Here is a 21129-nt window from a genome sequence, read left to right on the forward strand (position 1 = left end):
TGTTATCACAGCTGAAAACTGTTGTCCTGATTAAAGAAGCAATAAAACTGGCCTTTTTAGACTAGTTGAGTATCTGGAGCATCAGCATTTGTCTGTTCGATTACAGGCTCAAAATGGCCAGAAACAAAGAACTGTCTTCTGAAACTCGTCAATCTATTCTTGTTCTGAGAAATGAAGGCCATTCCATGCGAGAAATTGCCAACAAACTGAAGATCTCATCGAACTCTATGTACTCTACTCTATGTACTCTACACCATAATTTGCAAATAAATTCATAAAAAATCCTACAATGTTATTTTCTAGATTTTTTTTCTCATTTTGTCTGTCATAGTTGAAGTGTACCTATGATGAAAATTACAGGCCTCTCTCATATTTTTAAGTGGGAGAACTTGCACAATTGGTGGCTGACTAAATACTTTTTTTGCCCCACTGTATATATATATATATATATATATATATATATATATATATATGTATTTAGTGCCTTCGGAACGTATTCAGACCCCTTGATTTTTTTCCACATTTTGTTACATTACGCCCTTATTTTACAATGGATTACATTTAAAAAAAATCCTCAGCAATCTACACACAATACCCCATAATGACAAAGTGAAAACAGGTTTTTAGCATTTTTGCAAATAAAAATAAATAACAGGTACCTTATTTACATAAGTATTCAGACCCTTTTCTACGAGACTCGAAATTGAGCTCAGGTACATCCTGTTTCCATTGATCATCCTTGAGATGTTTCTACAACTTTATTAGACTCCACCTGTGATAAATTCAATTGATTGGACATGAATTGGAAGGCACACACCTGTCTATATAAGGTCCCAGAGTTGACAGTGCATGTCAGAGCAAAAACCAGGCCGAAGGTCGAAGGAATTGTTCGTAGAGCTCTGAGACAGAATTGTGTCGAGGCACAGATCTAGTGAAGGGTACCAAAACATTTCTTGCAGCATTGAATGTCCCCAAGAACACAGTGGCCTCCTTCATTCTTAAATGGAAGAAGTTTGAAACCACCGGGACCCTTCCTAGACCCGATGGTCACTCCGACAGAGCTCTAGAGTTACTCTGTGGAGATGGGAGAACCTTCCAAAAGGACAACCATCTCCGCTGCACTCCACCAATCAAACTTTTATGTTAGAGTGGCCACTCCTCAGTAAAAAGGCACATGACAGCCCGCTTGGAGTTTGCCAATAGGCACCTAAAGACTCTCAGACCATGAGAAACAAGATTCTCTGGTCTGATGAAACCAAAATTTAACTATTTGGCCTGAATGCCAAGAGTCACGTCTGGAGGAAACCTGGCACCATCTCTACAGTGAAGCATGGTGGTGGCAGCATCATGCTGTGGGGATGTTTTTCAGCGGCAGAGGCTGGGAGTCAGGATCGAGGCAAAGATGAATGGAGCAAAGTACAGAGAGATCCTTGATGAAAAGCTGCTCCAGAGCACTCAGGACCTCAGACTGGGCCGAAGGTTCACCTTCCAATAGGACAACGACCCTAAGCACACAGCCAAGACAATGCAGGAGTGGCTTTGGGACAAGTCTCTGTATGTCCTTGAATGGCCCAGCCAGAGCCTGGACTTAAACCCGATCCAACATCTCTGGAGAGACCGGAAAATAGCTGTGCAGCGACGCTCCCCATCCAGCCTGACAGAACTTGAGAGGATCTTCAAAGAAGATTGGGAGAAACTCCCCAAATACAGGTGTGCCAAGCTTGTAGTGTCATACCCTAGAAGACTCAAGGTTGTAATCGCTGCCAACGGTGCTTCCACAAAGTACTGAGTGAAGGGTCTGAATACTTATGTAAATTTATATTTCATGTTTGAATTTGTTTTTTTTGCAAACATTTCTAAAACCTGTTTTTGCTTTGTCATTATGGGGTATTGAGGAAAACGAATATACAGTGCCTTCGGGAAGTTGTCGGACCATTTGACTTTTTCAACATTTTGTTACGTTACAGCCTTATTCTAAAATTGATTCAATGGATTTTTTTCCTCATTAATCTACACATAATACCCCATAATGGATACCCAAACAATTTGCATTGTACCCCCTGTATATAGCCTGATTATTGTTATTTTACTGATGCTCTTTAATTATTTGTTACTTTTATTTCTTTTTTAATTTCCTTTTTATGTTGGTATTTTTCTTAAAACTGCATTGGTGGTTAAGGGCTTGTAAGTAAGCATTTCACTGTAAGGTCTACCTGTTGTATTCGGCGCATGTGACAAATAATATTTTATTTGATTTTGATCACAAAGCAAAAACAGTTTTTTAGAAATGTTTGCAAATTTATAAAGAATTAAGAGGCCGGATAGGTGCAGAGAAAGGTGTTGTTTTGTTAGGGTTAAGTGCCTCGCTCAAGGGCACATCGACAGATTTTTCACCTTGCCAGCTTGGGTATTTGAATCTAGCGACCTTTCGGTTACTGGCCCAACGCTGTACCTGCTAGGCTACCTGCCACCCTTATAGTGCTTGGCAAGCGGGAGCGAAGGGCACTGTGTCCTAGTGTTGCTATTCATGCCCTTCCCAGTAGTGGACTGTATGTATGTATCAAGGTGACATCTAGATGGTTATCAATATTGTATTTATTGTGTAGGCTGCTATCCTAATTTAAATAAAATCATGGGAGGGAAAGAAATTGCCACGTTAGCTACCGCCGGCGACACGACCATGAAGAAGCTGGCTGCAGCTCAATCAGCCTTAAAAAATGGTATACTGCCTCTAAGCCATAGGCAGCAAGGATAAGAGGCGATAAGAGGTTTCCCAACATATGTATTGCAACAGTTATCATTACTTATTGTTTTGCTGTCCTGTGTGGGTCAGTTAGTGGAGCATGGTGATTGCAATGCCAAGGGTTGCTGGGTCGCTCTGGGTAAAAAAATATATTATTACTATTATTATATTATATATATATTATATTATTTATTACTTATTATTATTATTATTTCTTATTACTTATTATTATTATTACTAATATTATTAATATTATTATGAACAGGTATGTGTAACTTATTCATACCCAGTGCTGTGTCCCCCCATTCAGATGATGGCCAAGCCCAGCGAGCCGGGGCCGGGCCGGCAGCACGAGAGTCACCCGGAGGAGACAGAAGAGGAGCTAAGGGAGCACCAAGCCCTATGTCCCCAGGACGGAGGTCTCATGTGTGGAGTGACAGTCAAGCAGGAGCCCCCGGACCCCCAGGAAGAGGAGAGGGACCACAGAGACAGGATAGTTGACCAGGAGCTGCTCTTCCGACAGGTACGGGACAGAGAGCAGGAAGAGGAGGGGACACAGAAACGCACACACACAATCAAACATAGACATATTCATGCGTGCACATGCACAAGTGCACATGCACATACGCACACACACTCACACATATTCAGGCATGCACGCATGAATGCAGACACACAAACACACAAACTCGCAGCCTAATTGTTGCTGGAGTTTCCGGACAGACAGACAGACAGACAGACAGAGAAGGAAGACTACACACTTGTCATGCTTTGGTGATAATGAACAGAATGTAGGCTATTTGGGTTTTTAGTCAGTTCACGAAAAACAGACACCCACACATGGCTTACTCTGGCTGTATGGACACACACACACACACTATACTCCTACTCTCAAAGTGAAATAGCGTACAGGTTTTTGTCTGAATGGCTGAGGGCAGCCTCACGCCTCCTCTCTACAGCTGAATCTGAGTTTCCCTAGGATCACACACACACACATCGACACACACATTGTCACCGACACACACACACACACACACACACACACACACACACACACACACACACAAGACCATGTCCTCCCTGTCTAACATACAGCCCATGCAGTCGGTCCAAATCCAATCAACTGTCCTCCCTGTTGCCATGACGCCCACAAACCCTACATCCCCCGGCAGGAAGTAGAGCACCGGGGGCCCCTGGGAAATGCAGTGTTAGAACAGGAGCGATGCCCAATCGAATCCTGGTCTGTTAGTTACAGTAGTGGCAATTCACTTAGTGGCAGTACAGTTTGCGAATCTGAATCCCAATAGCTCCTTAACGACAATCACCTATAGCCAGCACCACCAGTAGTCTTCAATAAGAATTGGGGTGACTATCAATGAGATCATTTGAATACCTGCATACTGAATACCTGCATACAAAGCATTTGTCTCTGTATCTTTATGCTCCTGAATCAGCTCACACTTCTGATTCACGTCTGTCTGGCTGTGATAATGGAGACGCATCAAGCGCCATCTTCTGGCTACTAAGATATCTTGCAGCAGTTCAACAGATGCACACGATAGCTGCATTTGGAGTGTGTGTGTGTGTGTGTGTGAGAGAGAGAGAGAGAGCACTTACGTGTGTGTAATCTGTCTGTCTCTCTTTCTCTCTCTCTTTCTGTCTCTCTCTGTCTCTCTCTCTTTCTGTTTCTCTCTGTCTCGCTCTCTTTTTGTTTCTCTCTGTCTCTCTCTCTGTGAGCAGCAGGATGTGTTGTTGGAGCAGCAGAGAATCCACCAGTTGAGGAACTACCAGGCTTCGATGGAGGCAGCCGGCCTGTCAATCACCTTCCCAGCGCACCGCCCCCTCTCCAGGGCCCAATCATCTCCTGCCTCGGCTTGCTTCCCCCCCGTCGTGGTGCAGCAGGAACCACCCACCAAGCCTCGCTTCACCACCGGCAAGCACCCTTGACCCACACACACTAACACATGTGCGCACTCATGCACACAATCACACACACGCTCAAATCACTCTATCGCTCTCTCTCTAACCTTCAGTCTGCAAGGGCTTAGCTGCCTGTTCTCTTAGATTAATGTGTCCTCTCTCCCTGAAAAAAGAATCAAGTCCTTGACTCGTTCCCCTCTAAACCACTCTGAGAGCCCCAGTGTCCAGCATACTGATCAGCCATGCAGTGCAGGGTGTGGGTGTCTGTATCTGTCTGTCTGTGTGTGTCTGTGTGTCTGTGTGTGTGTGTGTGTGTGTGTGTGTGTGTGTGTGTGTGTGTGTGTGTGTGTGTGCGTGCGTGCGTGCGTGCGTGCGTGCATGTGTTTGAGAGAGAGAAGGAGAAAGGGAGGGGAGTGCACTGAGAATCTATGGCCGTGTGCAAAATCTGGCTTGCCTACTACTTACCAAAACAACATACTGTGTACTAAATACTAATCGTACTACATACTATTTAGAACATACTGTTCAGTACAAACGAATGCAGTAAGCATCAAATGTCAACACACTAGGCTCATCCATACTGAGAGTGTGTCGTCTAATGCGCGATTGCGTTGACTGCCGCCGTTCGTTCATTTTGGCACAGCACGTCAATTTATCTGATTAATCAGCCGTTGTCAAGCACACGAGTCTACTAAAATCAAATGCCAAAATTAGTATGACATCCTGGCATTTAAAGCATACCACATTTCCAAAATTGTCACATACTATAAAACGTTAGATTTTTCACATACCCAAAATGCCTAATTATTTAGAACGCATGTACGTACGGGTATTCGGACACGGTTATTGTCTCCCTAGTTTTTCCTAACTCTGTGTGTGTTCCCATCACCCTCCAGGACTGGTGTATGACACGTTGATGCAGAAGCACCAGTGTATGTGTGGCAACACCAACACACACCCAGAGCATGCCGGACGCATCCAGAGCATCTGGTCTCGACTCCAAGAGACAGGACTGAGGGGCCAGTGTGAGGTACGGAGACCATCACCAAAGCTCATCTCTTGAATGTGTATCAATAATCTATACTGACACATTGTTTCACTCATTTTTAAGCACTGACCTACAGGCAGAGGTTATATTGAGGCCTGCTCTGTGTTTTCAACCATACAGTCTTTTCAGATTAGTGCAGAGACTTAAGGGGAGAAATCCAATTTAGAGTATAAATTCTGTCAGAGTAACTGAGGAAGCGTGTTCGACCGTCCTATATCAATAGTCGAACGTGGCTTCCTTTTCCCATCTAACCTAGACTACTGCGATGGACCCATTATTCCACTTTCAGAGCGTTCTAAGGCACCATTTCTGACCAGGAGGGGGCAGTGTTAAACCATGCTGCACGACCTCCCCATTGACAAAACACCCCACAGCAAGTTGCCCATAAGCACAGAGCTAGGATCAGCTAACCCTTGCCAAACCTTAACCATGTGGCAGAAGAAAAATCTAAACTGACCTTAGATCATTGTTTAGCTTAGGGCCTTGTTTTGAAGTATTAGGTTGTTTTGAAGCGCTGGCAGAGATAAAAAGCTTATAGTGGGTCTTATCATGCCCTGCACCTGTTCTGTGACAATCCACATACACGCACTCATGCATGCACACACACAATTACCACACACAGACGCACACACACACACACATTTTCTCAGTATTAGACATTATTTTCTCTTCATCCGAGAGGTCTAAAAACAGTCTAATGGTTCCTAAATGGGGATAATCTTTCCTGCATCGCTGTGTGCGTGGCATGTGTGTGTGTGTGTGTGTGTGTGTGTATGTGTGTATGTGTGTGTCTTTATCTTTAATTTAAAGACCCTTGCTCCCTTCGGTCTCAACGTAGACTGTGATCTGAAGCCATTCTTGTGATTTTGCTATTCATTGAAAGTGTTTGTAGGCCTATGGAAGCCATATTGTATCTATGACCGTAATGCTATCCATTCATGTTTTTTTATACGTTCTATTTATATCTGTAAATGAACCAGTGATTTCAAGCCACACCCGGCCATGATTACAGACACCTGTGCGTGTCCTTTGACACGATATAAACTGGTGACCCGCAGTGTTTGTCATTATACCCTGATGAAGACAGCGTGTCTGTCGAAACGCCGGTTATGAGGCTATTCAGTTATTGCATCTGAGCTCCTAGAGTGTGCGGGTCTCCTGTGTCTGATCTCTCCCGCGTCTCACTCGTTCATTGCGCTATCGCTACGCTTGGTTGCACAGCTGCCTGTCTGTCTTTCCCGAATGGCACAAACAGAAATAACATCAACAAATAAACAAGCAAACAAATTCCATCCCCAGACTTCTTCTCCTGTCTCTCTCTCTCTCTCTCTCTCTCTCTCTCACTCACCCCTTTCAGACTTCATTTACGACCACCACTGTTACTAATTGGAGATTCCTGGCTGCAGGTGTTACCCTGCTGCCCCCCCCCCCCCCATCTTCCCCAGTCCCTCCTTCACTCTCTCCTTTTCCTTTCATCCTTTCCATCCCTCTTGTCCATCAAAAGCTCAGATGGCCCTTGGGGATTAGTAAAATAGCAGTACATTATAACAAATGGGTACACGATTACAGATTCTGGTGTCATAGTAAGTGTTACCAGGACCTGTAGCCCCCAGTTCCACTCCTGTTCCCCAGGCGCTATCATTTGTTGACTTCTGTAACCGTCAAAGCCTTGGTTTCATGCATGTTAATATCAGAAGCCTCCTCCCTAAGTTTGTTTTTTTCACTGCTTTTGCACACTCCGCCAACCCTGATGTTCTAGGCGTGTCTGAATCCTGGCTTAGGCCACCAAAAATTCTGAAATTTCCTTCCCCAACTACAACATTTTCCGCCAAGATAGAACTGCCAAAGGGGGTGGAGTTGCAATCTACTGCAGAGACAGCCTGCAGAGTTCTGTCATGCTATCCAGGTCTGTGCCCAAACAGTTTGAGCTTCTACTTTTAAAAATCCACCTTTCCAGAAACAAGTCTCTCACCGTTGTCGCTTGTTATAGACCACCTTCAGCCCCCAGCTGTGCCCTGGACACCATATGTGAATTAATTGCCCCCCATTTATCTTTATCTTCGTACTGTTAAGTGACCTAAACTGGGATATGCTTAACACCCCGGCCATCCTACAATACAAACTAGATGCCCTCAATCTCACACAAATGATCAAGGAACCTACCAGGTACAAACCTTAATCCGTAAACACGGGCACCCTCATAGATATCATCCTGACCAACCTGCCCTCTAAATACACCTCTGCTGTCTTCAACCAGGATCTCAGCGATCACTGCCTCATTGCCTGCGTCCGTACTGGGTTCTCGGTCAAACGACCAACCCTCATCACTGTCAAACGCTCCCTAAAACACTTAAGCGAACAGACCTTTCTAATCGACCTGGCCTGGGTATCCTGGAAGGATATTGACCTTGTTCCGTCAGTAGAGGATGCCTGGTAATTCTTTTAAAAGTTATTTCCTCACCATCTTAAATAAGCATGCCCCATTCAAAAAATGTAGAACTAAGAACAGATATAGCCCTTGGTTCACTCCAGACTTGACTGCACTTGACCAGCACAAAAACATCCTGTGCCGTACTGCATTAGCATCGAATAGCCCCCGCGATATGTAACTTTTCAGGGAAGTTAGGAACAAATATACACAGGCAGTTAGGAAAGAAAATGCAAGCTTTTTCAAACAGAAATTTGCATCCTGTAGCACAAACTCCAAAAAGTTCTGGGACACTGTAATGTCCATGGAGAATAAGAGCACCTCCTCCCAGTTGTCCACTGCACTGAGGCTTGGAAACACTGTCACCACCGATAAATCCACAATAATCGAGAATTTCAATAATAATTTCTCTGTGGCTGGCCATGCTTTCCACCTGGCTACCCCTACCCCGGTCAACAGCTCTGCAACCCCACAGCAACTTGCCCAAGCCTCCCCATTTCTCCTTCACACAAATCCAGACAGTTTATGTTCTGAAAGAGCTGCAAAATCTGGACCTCTACAAATCAGCCGGGCTAGACAATCTGGACCCTTTCTTTCTAAAATTATCCGCCGCTATTGTTGCAACCCCTATTATTAGCCTGTTCAACCTCTCTTTCGTATTGTCTGATATCCCTAAATATTGGAAATCACACTCTAGACCCAAACTTTTACAGACCTTTATCTATCTTATCCTGCCTTTCTAAAGTCTTCGAAAGCCAAGTTAACAAACAAATCACCGACCATTTTGAATCCCACCGTACCTTCTCCGCTGTGCAATCGGGTTTCTGAGCTGGTCATGAGTGCAGCTCAGCCATGCTCAAGGTCCTAAACAACATCATAACCACCATCGATAAAAGACAATACTGTGCAACCATCTTCATCAACCTGGCCAAGGCTTTCGGCTCTGTCAATCACCGCATTCTTATCGGCAGACTCAACAGCCTTGGTTTCTCAAATGACTGCACGGTTCGCCAACTACTTCTCAGATAGAGTTCAGTGTGTCAAATCGGAGGGCCTGTTATACGGACCTCTGGCAGTCTCTATGGGGGTACCACAGGGTTCAATTCTCGGGCTGACTCTTTTCTCTGTATACATCAATGATGTCGCTCTTGCTGCTGGTGATTATCTGATCCACCTCCAAGCAGACGACACCATTCTGTATACTTCTGGCCCTTCTTTGGACACTGTGTTAACAAACCTCCAGACGAGCTTCAATGTCATACAATACTCCTTCCGTGGACTCCAACTGCTCTTAAATGCAAGTAAATCTAAATGCATGCTCTTCAACCGATTGCTGCACACACCTGCCCACCCAGCATTACTACTCTGCGCAGTTCTGGCTTAGAATTTGTGGACAACTACAAATACCTAGGTGTCTGGTTAGACTGTAAACTCTCCTTCCAGACTCACAAGCATCTCCAATCCAAAATTAAATCTGGAATCGGCTTCCTATTTCGCAACAAAGCATCCTTTACTCATGCTGCCAAACATACCCTCGTAAAACTGACTATCCTGCCAAAGTCAAGGATCGGTAGGATAGTCAGTTTTACGAGGGTACGTTTGGCAGCATGAAATTTACAAAATAGCCTCCAACGCTACTCAGCAAACTGGATGTAGTCTATCACAGTGCCATCTGTTTTGTCACCAAAGCCCCATATACTACCCACCACTGTGACCTGTATGCTCTTGTTGGCTGGCCCTCTCTTCATATTCGTCACCAAACCCACTGGCTCCAGGTCATCTATAAGTCTTTGCTAGGTAAAGCCCTGCCTTATCTCAGCTCACTGGTCACCATAGCAGCACCCACCCATAGCACGCGCTCCAGCAGGTATATTTCACTGGTCATCCCCAAAGCCAACTCCTCTTTTGGCTGCCTTTCCTTCCAGTTTGCTGCTGCCAATGACTGGAACGGATTGCAAAAATCACTGAAGCTGGAGTCTTATATCTCCCTCACTAACTTTAAGCATCAGCTGTCAAAGCAGTTTACCGATCATTGCACCTGTACACAGCCCATCTGTAAATAGCCCACCCAACTACCTCATCCCCATATTGTTATTTTTTTGTTGTTGCTCCTTTGAACCCCACTATCTCTACTTGCACATTCATCTTCTGCACATCTATCTCTCCAGTGTTTAATTGCTAAATTGTAATTATTTCGCCACTATGGCCTATCTATTGCCTTACCTCCCAAATCTTACTACATTTGCACACACTGTATATAGATTTTTCTATTGTAATATTGACTGTACGTTTGTTTATCCCATGTGTTGTTTGTGTCGCACTGCTTTGCTTTATCTTGGCCAGGTCGCAGTTGTAAATGAGAACTTGTTCTCAACATGCCTACCTGGTTAAGTAAAGGTGAAAGAAATATAAATAAAATACAAATAAAATTGACCAACTCTCTTTCTTTCTTTCTCCCCCCCCTTCTCTGCAGTGTATACGGGGGCGGAAAGCCTCACTGGAAGAACTGCAGACGGTTCACTCTGAGGCCCACGTCCTTCTGTATGGAACCAACCCACTTCGACAGAAACTAGACAGTACGTCCTACACCTGGAGTGCTACTCTAGGATCTGTCCATATAATCCTATTCATTGTGATCTAAAAGGAAAAACTGGTGCTAGATCAGCATTCCTGAGACCCTTTGTGGATATGGGCCCAGACCCAACTGGTTGTTGCTTTGCACACTTAACAGGATCCGTTGTGTAGATGCTCATGGTATATTGTGCAGGGCGAATCCCAACTTCCACCGAAGTCAAATTGTCACCTCGTCTTCCACGGACATCAACGCATGTCAGGCTGTTAAGGTTGACCCATATATCTACAAAGTAAATTATCAAGATTGCCTAAAGTATGACAGTGTTACGACAATAATACAATAACAGCTCTCTCCCTCCTCTTACACCTCGGCTGTCTATGATTACAGGGCAAGGCCTGGTCTAAGGATTGTGTTCCTCTACAGGACCATTATCAACCTTATTATCTACATGATTGCCTTCTGTGTAGACCAAAGCAGGGACACTCAGTACATCTCCAAAGAGATTGTTCTGTTTACCTAAACGACAGCCTTTTAAAAATTTGTTTTGGTTCTATTCTTTTTGTTTTTTTCTTGTTCCGATTTGGAACTTGTGGAACTTGCTCAAATCTACCTCTAAGCTGTTGGCCCAGCTGTTCGCCACCTCTCTGCCAATAATGAACACGCACGCACACACACACACCATTTTCCATGACATCACCCCTCCTTGTTTACTCCCTCCCAAGGTTTACTGATCCATCACCTAAAGATTTCCTCTCGGGTTGGGAGAGTGAGAGAGACTGACTTTTTGGCTCAAACATCTCACTATGACCACTCTGGCTTTCAGAGCTGAGTTAGCCTCTTAGCCAGCAGTGTCTGTGGAGTAAGGTAGTCATGACATTTTTGGGACTTTTTTGGACCAGAGGCTCTCAACCTTTTTTGGTTACTGTACCACAGTACATTTTGCTCTGCCAGGAGTACCCCTGAAGGACAACCTCATGTGCATTTTACCAGTAAGACTCATGAAAACAGTACCCCCCTGTGGATAGGCCAAGTACCCCCGGGGGAACCACTGTTTTGGACTGTGTTCAACTGTGTGTGATTATGTTGTATTGCATCAATGGTGTGTGTGTGTGTGTGTGTGTGTGTGTGTGTGTGTGTGTGTGTGTGTGTGTGTGTGTGTGTGTGTGTGTGTGTGTGTGTGTGTGTGTGTGTGTGTGTGTGTGTGTGTGTGTGTGTGTGTGTGTGTGTGTGTGTGTGTGTGTTTGTGTGTATGTGTTCGTGTGTGTGTCTGTGTGTGTGTCTGTGTGTGTGTGTGTGGGTTCGTGTGTGGGTTCGTGTGGGTGTGTGTGTGCGTGTATGTGTTCGTGGGTCCGTGTGTGTGTCCGTGTGCGCGCGTGTGTGTGTGTGATGAGTCAATCCAGGAGCGTCTGCTATATGAATTCATATTAATGCAGTGTTACGATCAACTCAGGGCCCACTAAGAAGAGTGAACGTTAACCTAGACACATTTTAAATGTTCAGGCCAAAAGGTGAAATGTTGCTAGCGTATATTCTCAAATCATGCAGGGTGTTGTATTAAGGGTTTGGGGTTTCCACTTGACGATGTTTTGCTAGAATTTGTAACAGTCAAGATAGATTTGTATCTCAAGGGGTTAATGTCTAACCTAGTCATCTTGCTGGCACAAGTGGGATGAAGGGGTGAGCAAGGGAGGGATGGAAAAGAGGGTTACTGAATGAAGAAGGAAGTGAAAGTGTGTTACTAATTTGTTGTCACAACAAGAGGGGAGAGGAGGGAAGAAAGGTTTGACAAAATCAAGTTGTTTACACTAAGAGAGAGAGAGGTTCGTCATTTTTTTCCCACCACATTTAAAATGGCATCTGTGTATTCTCTCCTCTGTGGAAGTTCATGTGGTCAGAGTCTGGAGTTCAGAGGTCAAGGCACCTGCTGAAAGTCCTGGGTGTCCATGAGTATTCTGGCGGTCCCCTCTAACCTCTCTCTCTCTCTCTCTCACTCTCTCTCTCTCTCTCTCGCTCTCTTTTTCTCTCTCTTTCTCAGGTTCAGTTACTCCCATGTTTGTGAGGCTGCCTTGTGGAGGGGTGGGGGTAAGTCACTCTCTTCTACTTCTTCTCTTCTACTCCCCTGTAGAAATAATGTTGCTGTTTGTTCTCCCACCACACACACACACACGCACACACACCACCCTGGAGCACCAGAGGCAACCAAAACTGTTGCTCTGCTTTCTGTCGAGTGGGTAATTGTGACCAGATGTTTTCTATGAACATGATGCTGTGTGCTGTAGAGCGCGTGTGGGTGGGGAGTGCACTGCCTGTGTATTGTGTGTTCAGAGGGACACTTAGGAGAGGGGGGGGGGGGGGGGTGACAATGATGTCTGTGTGTGTGTGTTTTTGGGTGCGAGTGCACATGTGTGCTTCCACTTCAGTGTGCTTGTGAAAGTAAAGGTATTATATGTGTTTCAGAATGTGTGTGTGTGTGTGTGTGTGCGCGTTTTGGAGTGAGTGGGTGAACTCAGGTTATGTGTGTTTGTTGATCCCTAGGTCAGTATGTTGGTCTGATTTTCCGTCTCCCTCTCTCTCCCTTGCTCTTTGCCCCCCCCCCCCCCCCCCTCACACCCACACCCTCACTTCTTCTCCACAGTTCTCTTCTCCCCACCCTGTCTCTCCCCCACCGCTCTCTCCCTGTCTCTCCCCCCACCTCTCTCTCCCTGTCTCTCCCTTCCCCTGTACACCCCCCTCTCTCGGGGGTAGCTAGCTGAGTCTGTTACGGTGCCTGCTGCCGTTGGTAGGAAACAGAAGGGGCTCTGCTCTGTTTTATGGAAATGGGACTAAATTGTTGTCTTCCTGTCGTCCCAGCACAGCGCCTCCGCTCATCAAATTACCCTGTCAGCCTGAGCAGAACGCACCCCTCTTTCATTCCAACACGCTCCCCCCTCTCTCTTTGGTCTCTGGTCCCTCGCTTTTCCCTCTCTTTTATCCCCCTATTGCTCTTGGTGTTACTGGCGTGCGTCTTTCACTCCTTCTTACTCGGTCTTACTCTCAAAAGTCGCTTTTGTCAGGACTACTCTACTTTTCCAACGTTACGCTTTCTTCTCTGTTAGTGGCTGGAACTGCAGTGTCCCTCCCTCGCTCAATATTCTCTTTTACTTTCTTACACACTCCTCAGTTTGTCCCTCTGAACGTCGTCCCATTTTTTTTTTTTTAGCTTGTATTACGCACTGTATTACGCAATAACTTGATCACTCATTTCCTTGATCACTTTCTCACTTGCTTGCTCACTCACTCACTCCCTCACTCACTCACTCACTCACTTCTCTGGTGCAGCCATCACTCTTCAGTCAACTCACCCTCCCTCTCCCTCTCCCCCAACCCATCTTCCCTCTCTTCCCCACAGTTTTCTTTTTATCATAAATGCACCACAGACCCGTAATTCGTGACAAAGTCCTTCTTGGCGTGACTTGAAAAGGCCCACGTTTTCCTTTTTTTTCCTCTAGCCTCGAGCGTTCATGCAACTGAAGGCCAAATGCAGCAGGCAGGGATCGCCACAGTTAATGTGTGCTGAGTCTGTCGGAGACCCCAAGGTTCACAGACACCCTGCAGGTCCCCACACACTCCCTCTTTCTCTCTCCTCCTCTCGCTTTCCCTCTGCCAGGTGTTTCCTTCTCTTAAGATTATTCCGTCTCGGAATTCAGTTGGTCATCCCAGGTGTCTGTGTATGCGTCTGTGTGTGTGTGTGTGACTTCAAGTTGGTTGCAAGGTCAACGAGGAGTTAAGAGTATCTCTGCTAAGTGTGTTACAGCAGTGTGTAGATTTTAGAGCTGTGTGTAGAGTTTGTGCAACAGTGTGTGGAGTATGGACTAGTGGTGTGTATGGAGTGCGTGGAGGTGTAGAGATGTATGTAGTTGTGCGTGTGTGCGTGTTTTACTACACTTGTGGGTACCAGAAGTCCTCACAAGAATTGTAAACCAACTAAAATTCGGACATTTTGCCTGTCCTCACTTATAAAAAGGCTATTTCAGGGGTTAGGTTTAGGGTTAGAGATTAAGAGTATGGTTAGGTTTAGGGATAGGAGTTAAGGTTAGGGGTTAGGGAAAATAGTATTTGTGTGTGTGAGAGAGATTGGGGCCACTGGGCAGGCGTGTGTCAGCATAATCAGCCCTGATTGATGAATGCCTGGCCTCTCTCTTTGACCACATAGGGAGACACACACACACACACACACAGACACACACACACACACAGATCCACAACACCAAGACTAGCCAGCTCCCCCCAACCCATCCCCCATCTCTCTCCAATATTCCTCTCCATCTATTCCCCGCATCTCTTCCAAACTTACTCGCTTGGCTCAATATTGACACTCCATGTCTGTGAATATACAGTAAGCCATCTCCCCTCTCTCCTCCACTTTAAAATCACACCTCTACTAGCATCCCCAGTGGGACCCCAGTAGAAGCACGTTCAAAGACTCTCTTGGCGGACAGACGTGTGAAGAGCAAAGTATCTTCCCCTGCCCTTTGGATTGACCTGTGTGTGTGTCTCGAACGGGAGTCATTCACGTCATTTGGATAGACCCCGTAAACCCACTCTGAGGGTCTCTTTACTACGGCCTCTTTTTGCTCAGCAATCAAGTCCCTTTTTTCCCTTCTCTCTGTGCAAGCTGTGATACAATAGATTTGTAACACTGTGTGCGAGTGTGGTTAGGGGCTTTGTACTGTAGCTTGTGTACTCATACCTACTTTCACTCGCTCTACCTCTGGAAGGGCTGCGAGGACAGATAGCACCACAACAATCCCAGTCCACCATTGCCCCATTGTATTATTTAACCTGTTTATATTGTACATTATACATGTACAATTTATACACAATTTATACTGTTTATATTGTCCCATTGTATTATACATTTAGGCTATACACAAACATTAAGAACACCTTCCTAATGTTGAGTTGCACCCCCGTTTTCCCTCAGAACAGCCTCAATTCGTTAGTGCATATTTAAGTAATAATGCACGAGGAGGTATGGCCAATATACCACGGCTACGGGGTGTTCTTACGCACGACGCAACGCGGAGTGCCTGAATACAGCCCTTAGACGTGGTATATTGGTCATATACCACAAACTCCTGAGGTGCCTTGTTACCATCGTAATTAGAGCAGTAAAAATAAATGTTTTGTTATACCCGTGGTATACGGTCTGCTATACCATGGCTGTCAGCCAATCAGCATTCATGGCTCGAACCACCCAGTTGATAATGTGCATTATATAAATGTGCATTTGTGCTTGTGCTCCCAGGTGGACAGCGACACCATTTGGAACGAGGTCCACTCGTCCAGCGCTGCTCGTCTAGCTGTGGGCTCCGTCGTGGAGCTTTGCTTCAAAGTGGCGGCTGCAGAGCTCAAGGTTAGCCTCATGTCCCTCATCACCATGTGTTTGTCTATGTGTCTGTCTGTCTGTCTGTCTGTCTGTCTGTCTGTCTGTCTGTCTGTCTGTCTGTCTGTATGCCTATTACCAAACATAATGCCATCTCGCAACTGATGCTAAATGCTAATGCTAGCAACATCTCAGGTGAGCAGGTGGCAGAGTGGAGCATTGATAATTAGACCTCATTAGAAGTGCTAACGCTAGCCCGACTCAAGTGAATAAAAGGGCTTCTTCGTTAATATAGCCTCGTTAGCCGTACTCACTCTTAACTCCTACAGACTCGGTAGGAATGCCCCCCTCCCCACCGCAAAGCTTTCAGACAGACACCCCCGCTTTCCCCTCCTGCCTTCCTGTGTCTGTGACCGCGCTGGATTATCACTTGAACCCCGCTGGCGACCTAGCGCATGGGGACCAGTAAGTTGCTAACGCTAACAGTCCCTGCTAACACACAAATTTAACTAGGCAAGTCAGTTAAGAACAAGTTAAGAACAAATTCTTATTTGCCATGACGGCCTGCACCGGCCAAACCTGGATGACACTGGGACTCCCAATCACAGCCGGATTCAAACCAGGGTGTCTGTAGTGACGCCTCTAGTACTGCGATGCAGTGCCTTAGACTGCTGCGCCATTCGGTAGCCTGCACACCGCATCAGAGCAGAGCTGGCTAATGGAGACTAATGATGATTCCTCTCAGAGCCGTTAGTATAGCATGCTAAATTACTAACACTCACATGGAGTTTAGGAGTGTATCAGTTGAAATGAGTATGTATGCCACCTAGTGAACAACACTTGTTATTGTTACTGAGATGAGGGTTTGATTAATTTACTTGTTTTATTCATTCACCGACTTGTTTGTTCATCCATTCATCTATTTTTCAATCATCCCAATGGATTTATCGAGGACATGGTCTCTCTCTCTAGGAATAAGGACCTGAAATAGTCATGAAAATTCCTGCACTCTACATAGGGGTTAGAGGTCACAGGAAGTTATCTCCTTGCCGCTTAACACCATCTTAGCATACACACACACACACGCAACCCCGAGAGGGGGGGGCAGACTCTAACATCACCTGCATCCCCCCTGGCCTGTCCGAGTCCGCATTCCATCAGCATCTTCAACGTTTTTAAATCACACACTCTCGCTCTCACACATACAGCTCTTTGAAAGTGGCCCCTATCGTCAGACAGGATCTGAGTCCCTCCTCTCCCTCTGCTAGAATAATATCCTCTGTGGACAGGCGAGGTGGAGTGCAGTAATCTACAGCAGCTGCCTCAACATCATTAGACTGGACTACAGGGACACAGGTCCCCTCACCATGTCCCTGCATACCACAGTCAGTCACGGCCCCCAAACACTGGGCGTCCCCATGTTACACAAGGACCCTAAACAGTCGGCGCGGGAGTGGCGGGAGTCCCCTAGGTCCCCACATTAACACAGCATCCACGTCTCGCACTGCTACACCCAGCTGACAGCCACGTGTGTGTGTGTGTGTGTGTGTGTGCGTGTGTGTGTGTGTGTGTGTGTGTGTGTGTGTGTGTGTGTGTGTGCGTGTGCATGTGCGTGTGTGTGTGTGTGTGCGTGCGTGCGTGGTGGCAGGGGTTGTGTCTGTGGCCCTCCGCCCTGTCAATGGCAAAACAATTAACTGTGAGCCATAGCGGGATTTAAGGTCAGAGAGGAAGAGAACTAAATATTGCATGGAGAAACTGGAATGCGTGCATGCGTGTGTGTGTGTATACGAGTTGGTGTTCATATACTGTATATATGTGTGTGTGTGTGTTTTTGTGTGTGCGTTTTTGGGGCTAAGCATTTATCTGTGAGTGTATTTCAGTCTGTGACTGCTCAAGGCCTTATTGAGCTCCCAAGTGGCGGAGCGGTCTAAGGCACTGCAGCTTAGTGCTAGAGGTGCCACTACAGACACCCTGGTTCAAATCCAGGCTGTATCACAACCAGTAATGATTGGGAGCGCACAATTGGCCCAGCATTGTCTGGGTTTGGCTGGTGTGCAGTAATTGTAAATAAATCATTGTAAATAAGAATTAACTGACTTGCCCAGTTAAATAAAGGTTCAATAAAGAATGATGGGTAACATGGTTCTGTCTACTCTGATTGGCAGAATGGTTTTGCTGTAGTCCGGCCCCCTGGACACCATGCAGAGGAGAGTACACCTATGTAAGCCTTTTATGTTTCTTCCGTCTCATTCGACCAGATCTTGTTGACGTCATTACGGAACAGTAGAGAGATTTTGAGGCAAAATCAAATGTTCAGAACCTGTCAGACTCACAAAATGTATATAATTGTTTTCTCTCCCCCCCTCCTCTCCCCCCTCCTCTCTTAACATTACATCACATAGGGGATTCTGTTACTTCAACTCAGTGGCCATCGCTGCTAAACTCTTGCAGCAGAGGCTCAGTGTCAGTAAGATCCTGATTGTGGATTGGGTAAGTTTACCTTGGACTTCCTGTGCTTCCACACAGAATAAGGCAACAAAGGATGTGACCTATCTTTCACAACAACAAAAAAATGTCATGTTCTGTGAGTGTAATATAATGACAATACATCAGGGTTCTGTATCCTATGAAACACATAACATCAGTCGTTAGAATCTGTCATATTGAAAATAGTCCACATGCCCAGGAAGAGATGGCTGCTCGATGTTGGCAGGATCATTGCTGGGTTCATAATTCGGCTTCCCAAAGCCTTTGAACCACTTTTCATTTCCTCCGGTTTTTCACTGAGAGAGACTTCTACAACTAGCCCTGTCATCCAGGCAGCAAGCACAGTTTTCTTTTTGCTCCTTTTTTTTTGTATTAGAAAATGTCTCGATGTCGAGGCGTATAAAGCAGGGGGAGACTGTAAAAAAAAAACTTGTTAAAAAAAATTACCTTCTTTAATAAAACGTGTCAATTGTATGAGATAATGCCTCAATATAGAAGCTTAGGTCACTTTTTTTTAATATGGTTGACTATGTGGGAAGGTCTGTTAAAATGAAATGGATATCGTAGCTCAAAGTAAAATATATTCTCACCCAGCGATGGGGTTTTTAGGACTGACTTAACCCAATTGTAAGCCTAAAACATATTCAACCCTCTGAACCGGTCACAAAGACTCTGTCGGGTTATGGTATATTAGATAGTGGCTAAGCATGGCAATTGATAAGAGTTTTTTTCAGGGTGTCCACTTTTCTACTTTGGTGTAACTCTTCTATGTCCATCTGACGACTGACTCAAGTTCGATTTTGTTGTTTAGCGCACAACGCTCATGAATAGGTTTTTAACGTGAAGACCTGATCCAAAATCAGTTGTTAGAGTCAGGAAGTAAACTTAAACCTGCCTACCCCGCCCCTCTCATATCTGTCAGGATGTTCACCATGGCAACGGCACGCAACAAGCATTCTACAGTGATCCCAACGTTCTCTACCTGTCACTCCATCGCTACGACGATGGCAACTTCTTTCCTGGCAGTGGAGCGCCTGATGAGGTGAGTTGGCAGAGTTGGGGACACGCTCGCGTGTGCGTGTGTGTCTGCGTGTATGTTTGTCTATGCTCACTTTGACAAGCGCTTACTGTTCTTCACATCCCTGGCACACATGTCGACAGACACTGGTAGCTCAACTGCCTGCACAGTGTGCAAGATCTCAACACCAATAATTTCCTCTTGCTAAGGAAAAATAATTTACTGAAGTATTGTTGCAGAATTCAGGTCACTTTTCCAAAAATTCCCAGGTCTGCTAGAATTCCTGGTTGGAGGATTCCAGATTTGCTGCTTATTCCCTCCTGATTCCGAGGAAACTTCCAATCGGGATTTCTGGCAAAAATGGGAATTTTGCAACCCTATTGAATGAATCACTCTGTTGAACACTAACCATAAAATGAAATGGTGGCCATGTTGCAACATGCAAACACTTAGTAGTATACTTACCACCCATCACTGGCTCAGTAACCAACAATGATCATAGAATTGACCCTTCACTTTAGCCCCGCCCGTCTTAGTTACTGTTGTTTCCAGGGAAGCCACTGGTGAAATTCCCTCACAATGATCTCTGTTGTTTTTTTTAACACGCAATGAAATTATACACAGACCACCCCTTGCTGATCAGGAAACTCTTGGGTACATTGAGGTGGACTGTCATTACAGTTACTTCACAGGAATTTGTTCAGATGAAGGTTTGCAGTGTGGCTTGCCAGTGAATTCACTGTCATCGTGCAGTCAAAGTTACTAACCACTTTTGGAGCCAACTAGTGCTCTCAAATCGTTTCCTAAAGTCAACAGCAGATTACAGTTATTCAGCAGAGGTGGGACCAAGTCATTATTTTACAAGTCACAAGTAAGTCTCAAGTCTTAGCACTCAAGTCCCAAGTCAAGACAGGCAAGTCCAAGTCAAGTCTCAAGTCAAGACCGACAAGTATCAAGTCAATTCTCAAGTCCTAAACTTTGAGTTTCGAGTCCTAAACAAGTCATAATGTGCTCTTCACCAAATGTAATACCATTTCATATTTTTAACAAGAGTAATAGTTACTATATTACATTTATGCAAATCATGAATGCTTTTAAAAAATATCTATATATTTATTACTTTCCAAATAAACGTAATATTTCCATGGAAATACATGGGTAGCCATGAGAAAGACCCCCCCCCCCCCCCAATAGTGATCGACTATCGAGGATCGCTATGGGGCACAATCAGGCGATGTAGGCATGTACACAATCGCTCAACCTTAACGCACACACACACACTGTGAAAAACTGGGGGATACGCCAAACACTTCATCAACAGGCTCTGCATTTAAGGATCACAGTGACAAGTACTCCTGGTTCAATGTTCAATTATTTAGCCATTTAAACAATTACTTTTCAAAAGAAAACTGTATTTCCCACTGTCCTCACTGGCAATCATGCATTTCAAACGTGAGCTTGTTTGAGCAGTGTTGCCAACAATCTTTCAGTGAGAGGTCGCTAATGGCTTCTTAATTTGTCGCTAAAGTTGCTAGATGACGTCAT

General features: G+C 45.2%; 1 protein-coding gene across 3 annotated transcripts in view; it reads left to right on the forward strand.

Annotated features, from left to right (window-relative positions):
* LOC110504116 (histone deacetylase 4) overlaps window positions 1-21129 on the forward strand; it is a 132284-nt gene that overhangs the window by 81106 nt on the left and 30049 nt on the right. For all 3 annotated transcript variants that reach the window (XM_036974177.1, XM_036974162.1, XM_036974170.1), the window contains exons 11-19: window positions 3054-3266; window positions 4484-4676; window positions 5560-5693; window positions 10613-10715; window positions 12750-12796; window positions 16002-16109; window positions 18245-18300; window positions 18482-18569; window positions 19489-19608. In XM_036974177.1, coding sequence (XP_036830072.1) covers window positions 3054-3266; window positions 4484-4676; window positions 5560-5693; window positions 10613-10715; window positions 12750-12796; window positions 16002-16109; window positions 18245-18300; window positions 18482-18569; window positions 19489-19608 — 1062 coding nt within the window. The remainder of the gene's footprint in view (window positions 1-3053; window positions 3267-4483; window positions 4677-5559; window positions 5694-10612; window positions 10716-12749; window positions 12797-16001; window positions 16110-18244; window positions 18301-18481; window positions 18570-19488; window positions 19609-21129) is intronic.

The sequence above is a fragment of the Oncorhynchus mykiss genome, chromosome 3 (assembly GCF_013265735.2).
Source record: "Oncorhynchus mykiss isolate Arlee chromosome 3, USDA_OmykA_1.1, whole genome shotgun sequence".
Taxonomy (NCBI): Eukaryota; Metazoa; Chordata; class Actinopteri; order Salmoniformes; family Salmonidae; genus Oncorhynchus; species Oncorhynchus mykiss.